A 20379-nucleotide genomic window follows, 5' to 3' on the forward strand; every position below is an offset into this window, starting at 1 on the left:
CATGAGAGAAGAGGTTCTTGGACCAGGCCCAATAACCCAGCCCAATGACCAGCCCAATGACCCAGTCTGGAATGTGTCAGGAGAGTTGACAAACTAGGGAGGCTCATGGGAAACCACAGTCTATTCTATTTTGTAGGAAATAATTAACTCTAGGCTGACTTGTGATTTTTCTTTTTTTCCTTTTTCAAAGATCACTTGTGACCTAATGGATCCTATTTAAAGACATTTATCATCAGGATTTTCCAGATGGCTGAAAATTTAAATTATACACACAATTGTGCATTTGTATACCCAAATCACAGAAAATCCAAGACTCACCACCTATATTCTAAAAAGGCATTATTACGGCTAATGCCATTTTTTATCAGTAAACCCACACATCATAAAATTGATATGTATGTACCAACAGGTGCTTTCCCATAAATTATCACATTTAATCATCATATCAACCCAGTGAGGTAAATGTTTTTATTTCCATTTTAATGATGAGAAAAGTGAGGCTCTGAGAAGTTAAGCAGGTGGCCCCAAATCTTACTAAGCTGATATTCAAACCTAGATTTGTGGAATTTTTGCTCTTCACAGAAATCATGGTAGTTCAGGAAAAATAACCTATGTAGAAAGGTTAAAGATTTACCGTTTCTAAAATGGAATCTTGAACTTCTCGAGATTTAACCTGGTTCTGTAGATGGAGGACAGCATCATGGACGGTCAAAAAGAATATGTCCTTTCTAATGTTATCATTAAAGAAACCACATTTCTCCAGTTTTTCTATCACATGATCTTCAAAAGAAAGAAATAATGTTTAGTCTCTAGGAAAACATATTTTTGTGACATCAGCTGATATTAAATTTTGTCAGCTCCTTAATTTTCAAAATGTGACCCTGCTCTAAACCGAGTTTCTTTTCTAGAAGCACATGGAATGGTCATACCATAACTGGTTGTAGTAGACAGTCTTGGCTCCTGACCACATTGTTTTTGCCAGTGTATTCACCCTCACGCTGCTAGGAGCCTGGCAGCTAATGGCCCACAGCTGTGCCCTTCTCTGAAGAATTTTCCTTGGCCACTAGTTTATACCCTAACCTTGGGTGGCCTACGGCCCTTCACTAACTGATATGGAGGTAAAAAGGCTGGCCTCAGGAAGGAGAACCACGTGATGCTCTTCCTGCTGTATGCCCCCCATGGAATCAGGCTAAGGTAGACTTCTAAACCTATGTCTTCTCCCAGCCTCTTCCCCTGCCCTATCCGGCTTCCATCAGCCCCTCATGAATTCTCATGTCTAATATCAACAAATCACTTGTGCAAGAATCCTTATTTCAGGGCCTGCTTCTAGACAACTCAGCCTAAGGACTAGCATTTTCTTACATACATACACTTGTGCATAAACAGACACAGACTCAGACCCTGGAGGATCCTCTACTTCTAAGAGATCTAAGTCATCCCCATGGTAAATTGTCCCCATTGACTCTGCACTGTCGTCAGGACATACATTTCTATGGCTTACCAGCTCTACTAAACAAATTGGAAGTAATAATCTTTCCAGATTCAAAAAGGTCTGCAGAATGGGTAGTTTCTATTTGTGACACTGAAAAATTTTGGAAACTGATGGTTGAAATGGTTGCACACCACTGTGACTGTACTAAATGCCACTGACTTAATTGTACACATCAGCATGACTAAAATGGCAACTTTTCTATTTTACATCTTTTGCCACAATAAAACATAGCTTTAAAAAAGGCTCTTTGAATATCATTTACCCATATTCCAAGGTAGAAGGAAGGGCATGGGAGAAAGTCTTAGGGGTAGATAGATTTATATATGTACTTACCTTGAAGTGATGCAAAGTACACATTTACATCAATTCTCTGAAATTCTTTGACAATCTAAAAATTTAAAAAAGAATTTGTAACAATGAGTGACTTTATCTGCCCATAATTCAGTGGCATTCAGTTAGTTGCTCAAGAGAAACTAACATTTTCACGCTTATTCAGGTTTTTGAGGAGAGTTGATTATTGGAGAAAAGTTCATTATTGGAAAACCATAGAGGTGTTCAACCTACAATGATGGTATGATTAGGGATGAAAAGACCTTATTTCTAGAGGTGGCAACATCTAGGGCGCAATAATAGCACAGTGCTTGACAGCACAGAGCTGCTTAAAAAATATTTTTGGAAGAAAGGAGTACAGGAGGCTTCTTAACATAGCCCCTGCTGATTGAAGACAAGAGTATACATTTGTATCTTTGAGTGGAAGATATGGAAGTATGGATATGCGGCCGCTGGATGCCAAATATAAAAACTGACCTAAAAAGTCCACTGCATTTTGACTGTATCATTGTAAATATCCTGATTGTGATTTCTGTACTATAGTATTACAAGTTGTTACCATGGGAGAAACTGGATAAGGGGTACGTAAGATCTCTCTGAATTATTTCTTACAACTCCATGTGAATCTATAATTATCTCAAAATTTAAAATTTAGCTAAAAAAAATTCTAGATACAGCCAAAGCAATCTTGAGAAATAAGAGCAAACAAAGCTGGAGGTATCACAAATCCCAGATTTCAAGATAGACTACAAAACTCTAGTAATCAAAATAGTGTGGTACTGGCACAAAAATAGACATATAGGTCAATGGAACAGGATAGATAGCCCAGAAATAAACCCACACTTATATGGTCAATTAACCTATGACAAAAGAGGCAAGAATATACAATGCGGGAAAAGACAGTCCCTTCAACAAATTATGCTGGGAAAACCGAACAGCCACATGCAAAAGAATGCAACTAGACCACTTTTTACACCATACACAAAAATAAGACCTAAGTATGAGACCTGAAACCATAAAAATCCTAGAAGAAAACATAGGCAGTAATTTCTTTGACATCAGCCACAGAAATATTTTTCTAAAAATGTTTCCTCAATCAATGGAAACAAAAGTAAAATATAACTATTGAGACTACATTAAAATAAAAGGCTTTTGCACATCAAAGGAAACGATCAACAAAACAAAAAGCATTAAAAAAAAACAAAAAACAAAGCCCAGCAACCTACTGAATGGGAGAAGATATTCACAAATGATATATCCACTAAGGGGTTAATATCCAAAATATATAGAGTTTATATAACTCAGCACCTCAAAACCCCCAATAATCTGATTTAATATGGGCAGAGGACTGAATAGACATCTTTCCAAAGAAGACCTATAAATGGCCAACAGACAGATGAAAAGATGCTCAGCGTCATCATGGAAAATGCAAATCAAAACCACAACAATATATCACCTTTCACCTGTCAGATTGGCTAGTATCAAAAAGACAAGAAATAACAAGCATTGGCAAGAACGTGAAGAAAAGGGAACTCTTGTGTACTGTTGATGGGAATGTAAATTGGTGAAGAGCCATGTGGAAAAAGAATGGAGGTTCCTAAAAAAATTAAAAACAGAAATAACATATGATCCAGTAATCCCACTACTGGATATTTATTCATCCAAAGAAAATGAAAGTACTAATTTAAAAAGATACATGCAGCCTTTTGTTTATTGTAGCATTATTTACAATAGCCAAAATACGGAAGCAACCCAAGTGTGTGTCAATAGATGAATGCATAAGGAAGTGGTGTACACACACACACACACACACACACACACAGAGGAATATTACTCAGCCATAAAAAGAGGACATCTTGGCATTTGCAACAACATGATGGACGAACAGACACATGAAAAGATGCTCAACATTACTCAAAATGCTAAGTAAAATTAGCCAGAGAAAGACAAATACCATATCATTTCACTCATGGGAATTTAAGAAATAAAACAAGTGAAAAAGAGACAAAAAACCCCAAGGTCTTTTTTTTTTTTTTTTTAACCTGAGTCTTACAAAGAACAAAATGATGGTTACCTGAGGGAGGTGGGGAGGGATGGGGGAAATAGGTGAAGAGAATTAAGAGTAGTACCCTTAAAAAAAAAAATGGGTAGTACCCTTATCATCATGAGCACTGAGTAATGATGTATAGAATTGTTGAATTATATTGTTTATCTGAAATTAATATAACACTATGTTAATTATACTTCAATAAAAATGTAAAAATTAAAAAAAAATAAGACACAAGAACTATGGGCAATAATAAACTAGAACTTGAGGGATGCCTGGGTGGCTCAGCGGTTAAGCATCTGCCTTTGGCCCAGGGCATGATCCCGGGGTCGTGGGATTGAGTCCCATGTCGGGCTCCCTGCAGGGAGCCTGCTTCTCCCTCTGCCTGTGTCTCTGCCTCTCTGTGTCTCTCATGAATAAATAAATAAAATCTTAAAAAAAAAATAAACTAGAACTTGACATTTCTAGGGGAAAAAAAAAATCAAGACCTCTACACAAGTATAATGTTTGGAGGAATCATAATTGCCCTTATGACATTTGAAAGAATTGTTAGGTATGGGAAACATTCTGGCATTAAATAAGTTACAACTCTCCCCGATAGTACTTCATTAAACCCTTGAACCAAATACAATCTACAATGGATCTGAGCCTCAGACTAGAGTGAAATACACAACAAAGAACAAGATTTATGTTTTCATTTCTGTTGTCAGATGAGTTTCATAATAGCCATGTTTTCTAAAAGAACTGGGATAGAACCTGCCAGCATATTCTTGAACTCTTTTGTCAAGTATCATCACTTTTCTACTTTACCTGCCTAGTATCCCAGCTCTAAAATCATTGCCTGCCCTTGCAGAGGCAGCCAGGAAGCCCCAAGTAAGCTAAACCCCAGTTAGGAGACATTGCCATACTTTTTTAATAGACTTAAATTTTTAAAAAAATTTTAATTCCAGTGTAGTTTACATGCAGTGTTATATTAGCTTCAGACAGACAATAGAGTGATTCAGCAGTTCCATATATTATTACGCAGCGCTCATCATGGTAAGTGTACTCTTAATCCCCTTCACTTATTGGGGTCATTTCCATTTATTACAGCTAATTGCCGGTGCCTTGAACCTGCTTTTCTCCCTGACCCTCTTAATACCTACCTGAAGCTTCACCTAAATTTGACACTTCTAGTCAAGTTGACACCCTGCTTAGTCTGTTTGGGAGCACTTCATGCAGTTGGTTCTAAAAGGTTGCTTAAAGTTTGCCTTCCCCTCTAGACTACTTAGTCGCCTCAGGGCAGGGACTATGGTGGCTTTATCATGTCTCTTGTTTGCCTGATGAGTGCTTGGCATATATTAGGCACTTCACAATTATTTGCTGAGAGAATTAATGAACTTGAGCCTGCATAACTGGTTTTGATCTCATGAATGTTTCTGTCTGCATGCTCCTCAGCTTTTGCTTTGATTTCCTAGATAACTGACCTGCTAATGCCTGGCTTTTCCAGGCCTACCATGTTCCCCGATGGTCTTTATCCTGTTCCTGTTATGTTACAAATAAAAACATAACACTTGACACAAACCATTGTCCATTTTTCCTTCTTCTAATATTCCATTTTCTATATACTCTTAGAAAAATAAAACCTAATGTTAATATTTGCTAACTCTTCTGAACATTCTCTTTATATATACATAAAACATATATAACATATGTTATATAGGGAGCTAATAAAGTAAGCTATTTTATATATATAAGTCTATTTAATCCTCATAACAAACCCTGTGAAGTAGGTACCATCATTACTCCCACATTGCAGATGAAGAAATCGAGGTACAGGCAGATGACGTAACTTGTCCATGGTGACACTGCCAGTAAGTTGTAGAGCCAGGATTCAAAGCCCTGTCTGGCCTCACAGTCCATGCTTTAAAATATTACACTCTATTGCGAAAGCATTCCTCTAGAAAAAGTACAGACCCAACAATCGTCCTTTTGCAAGACCAGGCGACCCGTATCACGTGTTTACTGCCAAAGCTCCAAATCTATAATCCAAAGCACCAAAACCATACCATTCGCAGTGATCTCACTCCAACGACATCCAGGAAAGACACAGCTCCGCAATCAAGCACGAGGCTATGGATCGGCACTTTGGGGACATTCATTTTGACTGGAAGCTCGGAGTTCCAATCCACTCGAATCTCTATTTCCTTGGTTGGGACATCAGGGTCTTCTGGATCTTCAGTATCTTCATCAGGTTCAAAGGCATCGTTGGATGAACCAGCATCCCTTATAATGCCATTCTAAACAAAGAAAACACTGCCAACTTGATCGCCAGTGACTGAGGGACATATTTTTAATGATTCGTCTCAAATCACTTCAAAGTCCTATACACTGTTCCTTGGCAAGCAAGACATTAAAGGGATGAACTCTTAAGGAATGAGATTTACCTCAGTCCAAACTGTGATGTTCCCTAGGAAGAAAAATGGAAGAGCAGAGGAGGCAGGAAACTCTTGATTTCTGGAAGATTGTGGAACTTGGCCAAGAGATACATAGGCAGGAGAGTCTGAATAAAAGGTAATAGATCTAAAAGTTTATGAACTTAACTGCCTTCGATTGTGAGTAATTTTTTGGCATCAAATTAGCACTTATTTTGTTCCCTTTCATAAAAATAAGGTTTAGTTCTCAATTGAAAAAAAAAAAATCACACCCTGTGTTTCCAGGGAGTTCTGCTGATTTTTTAATTATCTGCTATTCCCTCTTGCCTACAAGAGCAACTCCACTGTTGTCCAACATACATTGTCATCTGCTTGTACACATCAGGATACCAAAGGGAATAAATCTAATTTTTTACTATAACTGCTTTAATTTTCCTCCGAGAAGAGAAAGAATTTAACAGGGAAAAAGAAAGATGTCACCTCACCTTTGTTGCTCTTAACTGTCCTTTTTTGATGAGTTTCTGTATTTTCCTCAGTGCTTTCAGCCTCTTATTATATACTCGAATGGCATCAAATCCAACCTTTGGAAAGAAATACCAAATTACTTACAATGTAAGTCCAGTTCCTAATGCTCATTAATGGCAATTGTTATCTGGAAAGGTTATTTCTCAAGTGGTATTATTTCCTGAGACATCCTGTCAAAAAAGAAATTCTAAGGTTTAGGGGAGATCTCCCCTATGAGCCCTACCCCACCCACCCAGAGACTCAGGAAACATAGTCTCATAGGAAAAGCTCAAAGCCAATAAAAAACAAAAACAAAAACAAAACAACACAAACAAAAAACAGCAAAGAAAAAACTCTCCAGCTTTAAGTCTTTGTTAACAAATTCCCTTGACATCACAGAGCGCTTTTGTTAACATAAAATAACATATGACCATTCCTATGAACCAGTTTTCTCTGGAACTCACTTAAGAAAACACCGATGTAGAGACTTAGCATCAGAGCTGGGGATGGCATTCAAGACCACAGTGTCTTGCTTACATGTTCCACTTACACTTTCTACCCTTTACTCCAACTGAGCAAACACCTATTCTGCCCAAAGACATGTATCTACCCTTGACTCTCAGTTCACACAGTTCCCAAACACCCAACATAATCGTGCCTCTGCCCAACTGCCACACCTAGCCAGGTCAGTCCAATGCCCAGGGATGGCTCCCTTCTGGGAAGTCTTTGCATTTACTGTCTCTATTACTTATGTGGAACTCAAGTTGGGCCTGGAGACATCTCTACTATTTTTGTCTTCCATAGTGATTGCCACCTGGATTTTTTTTTTTTTTTTTTTTTTTTTGCCACCTGGATTTTAACATATATGACATTGTCGGTCTTTTCCTATCCCCAAATAGATTGTAAGTTACTTGGATGTTATAATTCTTAATGCACCATACCAATGGACTGGGGTGTAGGGCCTTAGCTCAGTTTGAGCCGATAAACACCTGTAGAACGAATGAAGTCTCAAAGGAGGTTAGAAACCAAATTTCTAGAGATAAAATACTCACTGTGGACTTGATACATTTTTTAAAACCATCAACGTTGCCATAAAAAATAGGACTAGAAAATCTAAGAATCTTCACTCCTTCAAGTTCTTCAATCTAGCATTAAAAAAAAAAAATGTGTGTGAGGTTAAATAATCTTAGGCTTCAAGTATTTTATTAAATTTCTGGTTTTGGGGGGCACCTGGGTGGCTCAGTTGGTGAAGCATCCAACTCTTGGTTTCAGATCTGGCCATGATCACAGGGGTCCTGGGATGGAGTCCCTGTTGAGCTCTGCACTCAGCACAAAGTCTGCTTGTCTGTCTCCCTTCCCCTCTCCATCACCATCCCCATTTCCCCCTCTCACTCTCTCTCTCTCAAATAAATAAAATCTTTTAAAAATAATTTCTGGCTTTTCCACTAGGAGCCAAGAGCACTCATCTCTCCCTGAATAGGCGCTCCCCCCCAGTTAGGAGGCCACAGGTTATTCAAACTGCTGGAACTTTACAGTCTTTTAGAAGGTCAAGCTAGGAAGGGCCTTCATAAGCAATTAATGCAACCCTCTGATTTCCAGATGGAGAAACTGAGGCTGAGAACAGTGACGTGATTAATGCTTCAAGTTCATACCACTGCCCTCCACTTTGTTCTTTGGCCATAATTCTTTAAAAATAGAAGATAAAAATTTAAAAGGTAGCAAACCAAGGGGATTTGCAAGTACTGAGGCCTGTGATGGTATTTGCTTGTTCTTACCGTGACACACAATGGCCAGACAGAAAGTGGAACTTAACAGAATCCTAGACTTTTCTAGGCTTTAGGAATTACAGCAGTTTCAGTCCAAACCCCTGAGATGAGCAAGCAGGTGCTGGGAGGCTGAGCAACATGGGCAGAGTCTCCCCAAGGTAGAGCCTAGAACTCTGAACTCTCAAACTCAGCCCATGGTTCCCTGAGCCAAAAGATTCTCTACTGTCATGTTTAGCTCTGGGCTGCACTTGGCTCAGCATAACTGAGAAAGATTGTGGAAATACTTTAAGTAGCAGCTAATGGAATTGTTTTTTTTCTGCATTTTTCTTTCTCTGCTTTTTCATCATCATTTCCCCTGGTGACCACTAAGCTACTTTATTTGCAGGGAACAAAAGCCCATCAGTGGGATGTGTCTTGTCTTTGTGTTTTCCATTTCCGGTATTATATATTATTTCTTCTGAGATTAGACCAAAATGTCAAATAAGCTTCCTTGTTGACAGAGAACTTGGAAGTCTCATGTTAGAATTTAATAAGATAACCTTACGGGGATTTCAGATCATTTCATAGAGGATAAGGATTGCATAGCAGAGAAATAGAATTGTGAGGCAACTTCTGGAAATAATTAAACTGACTGTTTTTAAAAATTCGTCTTACGATGGTTTTACATTAAAAGGACATTCAAACTAGCATGGACACAATTCATACAAACCATGGATAGGAGAAGGCACATTGGGTCAAAGTTTTCATGACACAGCCCAGAGGACTTCTAGACCTTCCTGGAGAAGCCTTGCCCGTTGGCTGCCTCGTTCCTGATACGCTGAAGGAGAAACCTGCTGCCCCGAAAATCCAAGCTAGCAAGCCCAAGTCCAGCAATTGTCTCACAAAGGCACTTACATTTTTGTAATTTGTGGTACTTTTGTAAATGTCTGTGCTAGGAATGCTTCCAAGGCCGTTCCATGAAGGACTGAAAGAAGAAAAGATTAGGTCAGGATTCTTGGGAACAGGCCTACTTTGGAATAAAACATTAGAAGAAATCACAGATTAGGAAAGAGGCCACCGTCCTGGCGTTTTTGGATGCGTCTTCAGTACAGATGACATCTCCCTGCAGCTAACTCTGAAGCGAACAGCTGGTGTTTGCGTGGGCCCTGGGAGGAGGACGCCTTTCCTGAGGGCTGAGAGAGGTCACGAGCATCCCACTTCCATGGGCATGACACTTCAGGGGACCAGCAAAGAGCTTTCACACAAATTCTACCTCAGGGCCACCCTACTTCTGGAAGGTCAGCAGTACTATCTTCATTTTTACGGGTCAGCGGGCTGGGGTTCAGGTCTGAAGGGCCCCAGAGGAAGGGGCAGGGCAGCCTCTACATTTGACCCAGAGCTCCTCACCGCCTGCACAGCGCCTGGCTCTCGCCCAGGAGGAAGTTCTTCCCACCAACCAGACTACCGACTTCCTGCTCCTGATGCAATCAGATCAATCCCATGAGTCTACAAGTGTGAGCAGGCCCAGGTGCTAAGCACGACCCCTGAAGGAAGAGTATCTCTTTGGGGTACTCTCAGCAACGCACTCCCTGGAGCAGCCACGTAACTACTGGAAATGGAACACTGTGGAGGACACGACTTTTGCTTGGCTAAAAGCCTAGTCACCAGATCAGCAGCTAAAACGTGCCACTGCCTTATCCTCAGCTTGTTGGGCGAGGCCGAATTTCCACGTAAAGCTCATAGGCTACATCGTCTCCCTCCACAAACCCTTCTCTCCCAACCACAGCCCCACAAGGCCTAGTAGACACTGAGGCAAGTAGAGCAGGAGAAGCAGCATCTTCCAAGGACGGGTTCAGAGTTCTGTCCCAGCAGCACACTGGGCACGTTGGGAGCTTGTGACCTCTCTGGACTCTTGGGCACCCAGGTAAGGGCACCGAGGGAGTGAACACAAGCTTTTAGGGAGACTCCAGCATGCCAGGGTAGGGAAGAAGTAGGAACAGGGGAGCTAGCTGCTAAGAATAAGAAGGGTGGGCTTATGCCAAGTAGAAGACTGATGCTTTTCCAGATTTCTTATTCCTCTGTGGCCCAAGCACAGGCAGAGAAGAGGCCAGAAGCCTGGAAAGGTCACGGAAGTTTTGAGGAGAGAGACAGGCTCTGTTCGCCTCTCTATTGGGACAACTTCACAGACCCAGGAGGGCACCTACTAAAAGCCTTTCAAGAGTCAAAACAAACCCAACAAAGAAACAGATACTCTCCCTGACGTCAAGCCACGTCATTGCTGCTTTCCCTCCGCATACGACCCAATGACGTCTACTTCATATCATGTAGCTGATTGGGTGCCTGCTTCCTTTTCTGAATGAACTCTGGCTACAACTGATGCTTTCAAAGTCTCCTGTTCTGCATTACTGGCTTCCGGAGAAAATGAGCTGTACTATATTTAGCAGCTACCTGTCCCAGGCCCCGGGCCTGTGCCCTACACACTGCGTCTCATTTGCAGAGGGGACCACAGAGCCACCTCGGTCCTTTGCTGAGTCACAAATCTTTTAGTCTTCCCACCACCGAAAGGAGAGCGCAGCAGGAGAGCACATGACTAAATGCACAGATCTGGGAGTGAGATGCATCCCGGTTCAAATCCTGACTCTGCTGCTTACTAGCCGTGTGATCTTGGGGAAGGTTCTTAAACTTTCTAAGCTTCAATTTGCTCACCCATAGAATGAGAATAATAAAACCTATTCATGGGATTCTTTTCCGAAGACTAAAATGACAACATGTGCCAAGCACTATTGGCTTAATTTGTAGAAGCCCTCGATATATAGTAACTACTATGAAAGGGGGGTTCCCTATGTTTTATCAAAATGGTATAAGAAATCTCAGGGTGTGTGGTTCTGTTTATGGGAAATCTGGCTCTTACATTACTCACAATTGAACTCTCAGGACCACAGTGAGCAATCCAAACATGAGACCAGCTAATAAACCAAGGTCCAGCCCCAGAATGATGGATGCTATGCACGTAAACACCCAGATAACCTAGGACAAAATGGAAATGGGAAGGATTGCATTAATCCATCAGGCACCATCAAATGAAACTACCTATAAAAACAAGAAGATCAATTGTCCATGAACGAATTACAGCTTTTTAAAATATTCTGACTTCCTTTAATGTTTAAGTGGGAGTGGAAATTGACCTTTCTGATAAAGACCATTTGTCCCATTTCAATGTGTGTGTGTGTGTGTGTGTGTTTTAAGATTTATTTATTTGTTTGTTTATTTATTTATTTATTCATTCATTCATTTATTTATTTATTTATTATAGACATAGAGAGAGAGAGAGAGGCAGAGACACAGGAGGAGGGAGAAGCAGGTTCCATGCAGGGATCCCGATGCGGGACTTGATCCCGGGACTCCAAGATCATGCCCTGGGCCATAGGCAGACGCCAAACTGCTGAGCCACCCAGGAATCCCCCATTTCAATGTGTTTTAATTTAATTTTTGAATAGGGAAAATATGGACATAGGTCAAAATGGAATTAATATTGAAAAGGTGGGACATTGGCTTCCAACCCTCTCCATGTGCACACTTTTCACCAGCACTTTTTAATTTTTTTACAAATATAAGCAAATAAGGGGATCCCTGGGTGGCGCAGCGGTTTGGCGCCTGCCTTTGGCCCAGGGCGCGATCCTGGAGACCCGGGATCGAATCCCACGTCGGGCTCCCGGTGCATGGAGCCTGCTTCTCCCTCTGCCTATGTCTTTGCCTCTCTCTCTCTCTCTGTATGACTATCATAAATAAAAAAAGATAAAAAAAAATTAAAAAAAAACAAATATAAGCAAATATGACTGAACAGTATTTTATTTTCCCATCTTTTAATGTATCGTACACACTATGCCATTCTGCACTGGTCTCTCTTTCATTTAACAATATGTCTTGGAGAATTCTCCATGTCAATAAATAGAGAGTTTTCACATTCTTTTTGTCTGTCCTGGTGTAAATGAGAGCAGAATTCTAAAGGACTTAGCTTCTGGTTTTTAGAGTTCCTTAGAACTCTTGCAAAGGTCAGTTGTACTCAGCAAGGATTTTGTAGTTTGGTTTTGCTTTGTTTTGTATTTTGTTTATTCTCATATACTACAGCGGGGTATTTTTTTATTGTTTGTTTTGTTTTTTAAATTGGTTTGGTTGGTTTGGTTGGCTTGTTTGGTGTTTAACTTGGGTGTATGGGATCCTTCCTAGATGGAAATCGATCTTCCCGGAGATATGGAGCCTTCACACAACTTGTGGCAGGCTTCACAGCATTGTCTTATCCACACAATTCTAATTTCTGCTCCAGGAATCCCAAAACACAAGTGAGATTGAGGAGATAAGGGGAACATGATGATGTGGCAGGAAGCATATAAGAACTAAATCTTATTTCAGATAAAAATGGGCAGCAAATGACTTACAGCATCGATCTTATTCTGTCTCCACAGACGAGGAATGTCACACACCTGCATAAACATCCCTTTCAGGTTGGCGATGACAACAGCGGCCAAGACTGACTGCCAAGAGAGACAGGGAAGGCCGTGTTATTTAGGGGAATGGCTTTTCATGGGATGATTTTTAAATCTCCTGTTATTTCTCCGGTGGCAGAGCAGTGAAGAGAGATTATGCAATCAGGGTTGTACCTTTTGCAAAGGTTCCAGCAGCTTCCCCAGGGCGACAATGGCGATCATCACAATCCCTGCCGAGATGATGCCAGCAATCTGAAAGACACACGCCTCCCGTGAACAAGGTTCACCCTTCTCCCTCACACCTTCCAGCTTGCTGGATGTGAGCAGGAGGGGGCCTGTTCATGGGTGCACCTCCCCTCTTCTGCCCAATACTGTTGAGAGAAATGAGGATTATTTCCTAAAGTTCTATACAACTAAAGAAAAAAATGGGAAATATATAAAGGGCATCTATGGCAGAGAAATTAAAGAAAACGTGGAGACCGAGCCTGTTGGGGGAAAGCTGGAGGGACCTGGATTTCCTCTGGATGTACGACAGACCTAATGCCCCAGTGTCCATTTGGGAGGCCGACTTGTAATCATCTGCTGTGGCAGGAAACCTGGACCTCACCCTTCCCCAACCACAGGTCACCCTATGTTCTTGGAAAATAAATCCTCGCAGCACACATCGGATTCTTCAATTTATGGAAGCAGCAGCCATAACAGCAAGTCTGCAAACACTTTGTACTTAATAGCATGTGATTCCCACAGAGCTCTCAGAGGGAATAAGTGGACCAGTCCCACTGCAGATTCAAAATGCGACATGAGCGTAACGGCACATGGGACCGCGTCCCCGGACGCAGGCTCAGAGCTTTGCCCCCATGATGGTGGGGCAAGAGCAGAGGTTAAAGGACCTGTAGACACTTTACCTTCGCTGGCCAAAAAGCTCTCCTAAGATCCATAAATAGTTAGGAGAGAGGCCGAGGGGGTGGGGCTATGCTCTGTGTGGTTAGCTGACCAGGGACCTCTCCACTGAGACAGCTGGAAGATGGCCCAGGTAAGACCAGAAGCTCTGAAACGGAGGAGCAAAGGAGACAGGGCGCCAGAAGCAAAGTGACAGGAGGAGCAACGGGGAAGACCGTCCTGGGCACAGGTGCTGCTGGCTACGAGAGATTGGAGTTGAAAGAGGCAGGTAAAGCCAACATAGATGGAAAATCCAGAAACTTCAGGAAACTTTAAAGTCACAGTCTTTCCACCTGGCAAATTGATCATTCACGTTTCAATTATGGTTGGATCAGCCCGAGACAACATTATAAATCCAACAGACTAAAAACTTGGTACTTCCAGGCTCTTTGTTGCCTGTTAGCGCCGCATCTCCAGGTTACCTGTACCTCAGTGGCTTCCCCTCTCCTATCTGAGCAGAGAAACTTATATCCTCCCTCCCTCTTCCCTTCCTTCCCTTCCTTCCCTTCCTCCCTCCCTCCCTCCCTCCCTCCCTTCCTTCCTTCCTTCCTTCCTTCCTTCCTTCCTTCCTTCCTTCCTTCCTTCCTTCTTCTCTTCCTTCCTTTCCTTCCTCCCTTCCTCCCTTCCTCACAATTGCTTAACAACACTGGTTGCCTATCATGAGCCACTTGCATCTCACTGTGGAGGTAGGGCTCTGTGAATTGCTGAAAGAAATGGAGATCTGGGGACAGAGACCATAGCCAGCTGTCTGGCTCATGCCAGGAGAGTAGCCACATCCTTGCCAAGAACGTGTATCAGTAAGCTGCCAGTTAGGGGGGCCAAGATGAACTTTGGTCACTTAAGAATCTGTGAGGGATGCATTACTTATACTTACTTTATAAGGCTGGTTTGTGGGAATTGCTGTAGTTTCTATATGGGAGCACATTCAATCACTAGATAATGATTCTGTTATAAGCAAGAAGGTAATCAGAGCTGAGAGTAGCTTGTAATCAGAATTACTTCCTCATGAGTCAGTAGGAGTCAGATGGGGATAAGAGAAAGAACAGGCTGTAATGTTAAGCCCAGTGACAATCTGAAGCTGAGCTGCAGGCAGTTAACAGAGCCCTAACCCTCATCACTCCATTCATTCATTCAGGACATATTTGCTGGGTGTCTCTTACGTGTTGGGTACAACACATGTATCACTGCTATTACGATGCTCCTCCTGTCAGGAGGAGTGCCTGACTGGAACAGTCAGCATATACAAGAACGTGCCAGGGCTTTACGGACATTTTTATTCAGTCCTCACAACATCCCTATGAGGTGGATACAATTACTATTCCCATTTTATAGATGCTGAGCCTGAGGCCCCAACATAAGAGGAAACATGAGAAGCCACACACCAAGGGAAGACCTGCCAGTGTATGTGGTCATGATGAGTCCCTGGATCTCAGTCCGGGCACTTAGACTTTTAACCCCAGAACTTAGTATACATTTCAGTAATTAAATATCAAGCCACTTCTGTGCTTGCTTCATTCTTCACTCCTGAAATCCTGGCATCCGTCATTCCTAAATATAATACATGCCAGTGTGCGGCGGCGGGTGTCAGCTTACCAGAATGCCATTATCCCCTCGCCCTCTGCCAAGGAATCACTTTACACGGACATTCTTCCTGGGACGGCTGGCCTGTGCCTCCCCAGAGCCTGGAGGCAACAGCAGGAGAGTGGACATCACCAGCTGGGGACCTGCCTGCACCCGCCGACAGCCACATGCCCTTGAGCGACTCCGATGAAAGCCACAGAAACGCTGCCAGCTGCCGCCCAAACACGAGTGCAGCTCTGGAAGTCACCTGTGACCTCTTCCCCTGCACCATAGGCCCCTGGCTCTGCCTCCTGGTATGGGCCCTAGTGTCTTACCTGCTCCCTCAGAGCTGGAAAGGTCTGCCCCTGCCCCCATCAAAAAAGGAAGTTCCATTTTAAAAAGAAAGATTCTGAAAATTGAAATTTGTTCAATAGGAACCAAGAAATTGGAAGAGGCCCCTTCTTCCAATCCCCCCACCCCCACACCCACACCCACAGAGAGCCATTATAAATGGGAAAGGAGCATCACCCTTTCCAGGGTGTCCCAGCACCCTGGGGACAATTCGGGCCCCCGGGGGCAAGCCACTGCAGGGAGTCACTGGTTTTCTCCATTAGTCTCTTTTACTTATGTGTGTCTCTGCCTTAATAAAACTCTATCTGAAGACTGGGTGTGAGGGATGGTGCTTCCTCCGGATTCGGTGTCCACCTTTATAGCCTCAGTGCACTTTTTATTCTGAAACAATAGCTCTGTGCAGAGGGAAAACGGCCCCCTGCCCCAGGCAGGGCAGGAGCCCGGTTCCAGAGCCTGCCCCCGGCCCCATCCACTGGCTCTGGCCCACCTGAGCCCTCGCCCTGCTGGAAAGGATGGCCTTTGACAACCGCTCCCACGCTTTTTGGCCAATCGAAGGTGGGTTATTTGGAGATGAACAGGGATGCTGGACTTGGGGTCCCTTCGTGAAGGCTACAACTTGAAGCCACATTTAAAAGGCAAGATTAAACCCACATTCAGAGCTTGAGGAATAAAAATCGTCCTCAAGAGGAAATGCCTAACTGCTATGGCCAAAATATTCTTGGCTGGCAATCTTGTTCTCTGGGACGAAGGCGTCTGGAGGAAGTTCCTGATCCTAGTGGAGGAAACGTAGACAGACAGTTGGTATTTTCCTGAAAATACAAAGCCTCACTCCAGCCTCGAAGTGCTGGAAACTAGGCTGGCAACTAGGGAAACTAGGCCTTCTCTATCCCCAGATCACAAACTGATAAAAATCAGCATTCTACACCACTGATTCCTTATCAGTTGTTATCAGCCCTGGAAAGGCAGGTGGAGTGGAGCTACCTGCCAGCTGCGCACAGAGATTCCTTGGAGTATCTGTGCATTAGGAAACCACCAGCGTCGCTTAGGAGGTTTTTGGTGGGGAGAGGGATGGAGGAGTTGGCTGAGCCCTGGGGAGGGTCCACGCAGGAAGCACAAGCCTAGGGCCAAAGGCTAACTGCCTTGCTGGGTGCTTGTGGAAGCCTTCCTGAGGGCCACCCCCGGCTCATCCTGCAGTCAAGCTGCTGTTCCGTACCTGAGTCTTCCCCCCAGTACTCTCCTGGACGGCAGTGCGGGACAGGGCAGTGGTGGCCACGAAACACGAGAAGAATCCGGAGAAGATGTTGCTGATCCCAAAGGCAATGAACTCCTAAGGCAAAGACCGGGTGACACAGGGATGCTACGAATCTTGGCAGGTCCCTCTCCCGGGATTTAAGGAAGAGTAAGAAAGCAGACTCCCAAGCCCACCCTAACCTGTCTGGTGGCCCCAGTTTAATCCTGTACCATTAAAGGTTCTTGGGGGTCTTGAGAGGCCCCAGGGCCTGCGGTTCCTCGCAGTCTAAGAGAGACCTCGCTGTCGCCAGCTGTTTCTAAGCTCGGTAAGGAATAGTGACCCAGGCCTGTCCGGCTGACACGCTTCCTGGGGAGGGCTCTGCTCACATAAAGCGCCTCTCTTGCGGCCACACGTTTGCTGCGAGGAATGTTCTGACCCGGACCCCTCACATTCGGCTTGACCCCTAAGCATCTGGCCGCCCTAAGGGCTGGGCTGGGCTTTCAAAACCAAACTACACTGGCCGATTTGTGAGCAATTGAAAATCGGCTCACCTGCCAATGCCCCATATGTCCACAAAGACGGGCCTGTGCACATTAGGGACCTCAATTCAAAGTGGTCACAACCATCGTTGATGGTGTTTGGTGTGTCATCTCGCCCTATGACAGCCACCACTGCAGAAAATCAAACAGGGGACCCTGGCCTGCATGGAAAATGCTTTTTTTTTTCTTTCTTTCTTTTTTTTTTTTTAAATTGGAGTTCGATTTGCCAACATATAGCATAGCACCCGGTGCTCATCCCGCCAAGCGCCCCCCTCATCTTATGCTGATCTACTATGTGAGCTTTGAATGTTATCTATGACCCGACTGAATTAACTCTTAAAATTTGGGTTACTTCAACTTCTCTCTTTTTTTAAAAAAAAGATTTTATTTGTTTATTCATGAGAGACACACAGAGAGAGAGGCAGAGACACAGGCAGAGGGAGAAGCAGGCTCCATGCAGGGAGCCCGACGTGGGACTCAATTCCGAGTCTCCAGGATCACACCCTGGGCCAAAGGTGGCACTAAACCGCTGAGCCACCGGGGCTGCCTTTTTTTTTTTTTTTTTTTTTTTTTTTTTTTTTTTAAAGACTTCAACTTAGGGACGCCTGGGTGGCTCAGTGGTTGAGTGTCTGCCTTTGGCTCAGGTCATGATCCTGAGATCCAGGATCGAATCCCACATCAGGCTCCCTGTGAGGAGCCTGCTTCTCCCTCTGCCTATGTCTCTGCCTCTCTCTCAGTCTGTGTTTCTCATGAATAAATAAATAAATCTTAAAAAAAAAAAAAAAGACTTCAACTTGTTTCTTAAAAGGGAAAGAGATGCAGCCTGAATATTTCAGAATAATTTCACTGAAGGGGGCACTTGACGGGATGAGCACTGGGTGTTATGCTATATGTTGGTAAATCGAACTCCAATAAAAAAAAATACAAAAATAAATAAATAAATAAAGTTTATAAAGTCTTTAAAAATAGTAATAATTTCAAATGAGTGTGCATAAGAGGGAAACCAGCTCGATAAGGGCCAGTGGAAGACACCGATCCCTTCTTCAGCAGACAACAAAATCTACCCTGTGGGCTCCGTTTTCTTCTTTGCAGCCCTACAAAAGCGGTCCAGCACATGGGTGACCATACCTGGTTCCCATCGATGGCGTAATCATACTTGATGGCATAAACTTTTCCGACAGACACTGCAATAGCATAAGCCACCACGGCGATGGAAAATGAGGCAGCCAGCATCTCAGAAAACAGGCTCACAGGTGGAAGTACAGGAGGCAAAAACCTAGTGAGTTTTTAAATGAAAGACACGCAGTGAAGATTTGACCACAATTCTGTTCCTACCTCACCACAGCCTATATCCACCCGACCCCAGGCCAGACATGAAAGTGCTTGGCCACAAGGGGAGAAAGCACACTGAGACAAGTAAGTCTTTTACAATCTTTAACTAGAAGTTGGTGCTAGCTCACCAGCTGACTTTCCGACCCCTCTTCCAGAGCCTACGAACGCTCCCTTATCTCCACCTCTGACATGAATAAACCTGTCCTAATGGATTCTCTAATATCATGCCATTTCACACGTTAGTGTTTCTTCCTGCACAATTTTATCTTAAAGGCCTTTGAGTTTAAAAGATAGTCTGGCCATTAAATGGGGTTTGCCTTGCATGAAGAGATGTCGGGTTGATTAAAGAAACAAACAATAATAAGATTTTAAAATAGCTGAATAGAAAAATCCATGTCTAAGAGCCCTGATATTTAAAATCTTGAATGTAGAAAAGATTAAATTTACGTAATTATCAGAATGCTCCAGAATCACAATGACTAAGACCTCCCAGTGACTGTGGGGTAGAAGGACTACTGTTTGACATATCAGAACTATTCTATAAACCATGTAAAGAGATAAACCTAGGGGTGTCTGGCTGGCTCAGTCGGGAGAGCATGTGATGCCTGATCTCAAGGTTGTGAGTTCAAGCCCCATGTTGGAGGTAAAAGCCAGAAAGAGGAGAGGAGAGGGGAGGGGAGGGGAGGGGAGGGGAGGGGAGGGGAGGGAAGGGAAGGGAAGGGAAGGGAAGGGAAGGGAAGGGAAGGGAAGGGAAGGGAAGGGAAGAGGGGATCCCTGGGTGGTGCAGCGGTTTGGCGCCTGCCTTTGGCCCAGGGCGTGATCCTGGAGACCCGGGATCGAATCCCACGTCGGGCTCCCGGTGCATGGAGCCTGCTTCTCCCTCTGCCTGTGTCTCTGCCTCTCTCTCTCTTTCTCTCTCTCTCTCTCTCTGTGACTATCATAAATAAATAAAGAAAAAAATATTTAAGGAAAGGAAAGGAAAGGAAAGGAAAGGAAAGGAAAGGAAAGGAAAGGAAAGGAAAGGAAAGGAAAAAGGGAAGGAAAGGGAAAGTTTATACTCATGCAGTTGTCCCAATATGAAAACTGGGCGAATGACTGTCATGTACCTATAACTTGATGACTATCCACCGGGTATATATCCAGAGGTCCCTAGCCAAAAAATGTTCCCCCCCCCAAAAAAAAAAAAAAAAAAACACCAAATAATCTCCCTCACTTACCTCACTTATGTCTGAATTTCCCTTAATAGGAAACTACACTTTCCCCCTCTAATTAGAGGGAGGTACTAAAGCAGAAATAAGAGCTTACAGAAAACCATAGAAGTTTAGAGATAGCTAATAACCTGATATTATCCAAATTGATATGCTGTCCTGATAGCCTGGAAATGGTTGAATCTACCTCTCTCCTTTTGTTG

The 20379-nt window shown here is 43.3% G+C and overlaps 1 protein-coding gene across 2 annotated transcripts in view; it reads right to left on the bottom strand.

Moving 5' to 3' along the window:
• SLC26A4 (solute carrier family 26 member 4) overlaps positions 1 to 20379 on the bottom strand; it is a 50761-nt gene that overhangs the window by 6539 nt on the left and 23843 nt on the right. The window contains exons 9-19 of one of the 2 annotated variants that reach the window (XM_025449573.3): positions 18765 to 18912; positions 17080 to 17193; positions 13191 to 13268; positions 12969 to 13064; positions 11453 to 11559; positions 9448 to 9517; positions 7840 to 7932; positions 6769 to 6864; positions 5918 to 6148; positions 1826 to 1880; positions 635 to 780 (exon numbers count right to left, since the gene is read on the bottom strand). In XM_025449573.3, coding sequence (XP_025305358.1) covers positions 635 to 780; positions 1826 to 1880; positions 5918 to 6148; positions 6769 to 6864; positions 7840 to 7932; positions 9448 to 9517; positions 11453 to 11559; positions 12969 to 13064; positions 13191 to 13268; positions 17080 to 17193; positions 18765 to 18912 — 1234 coding nt within the window. Of the gene's footprint in view, positions 1 to 634; positions 781 to 1825; positions 1881 to 5917; positions 6149 to 6295; positions 6412 to 6768; positions 6865 to 7839; positions 7933 to 9447; positions 9518 to 11452; positions 11560 to 12968; positions 13065 to 13190; positions 13269 to 17079; positions 17194 to 18764; positions 18913 to 20379 lie in introns of those variants that run through there. The other variant, XM_025449574.3, reaches the window with a different exon arrangement.

This window comes from Canis lupus, chromosome 18, assembly GCF_003254725.2.
Source record: "Canis lupus dingo isolate Sandy chromosome 18, ASM325472v2, whole genome shotgun sequence".
NCBI lineage: Eukaryota > Metazoa > Chordata > Mammalia > Carnivora > Canidae > Canis > Canis lupus.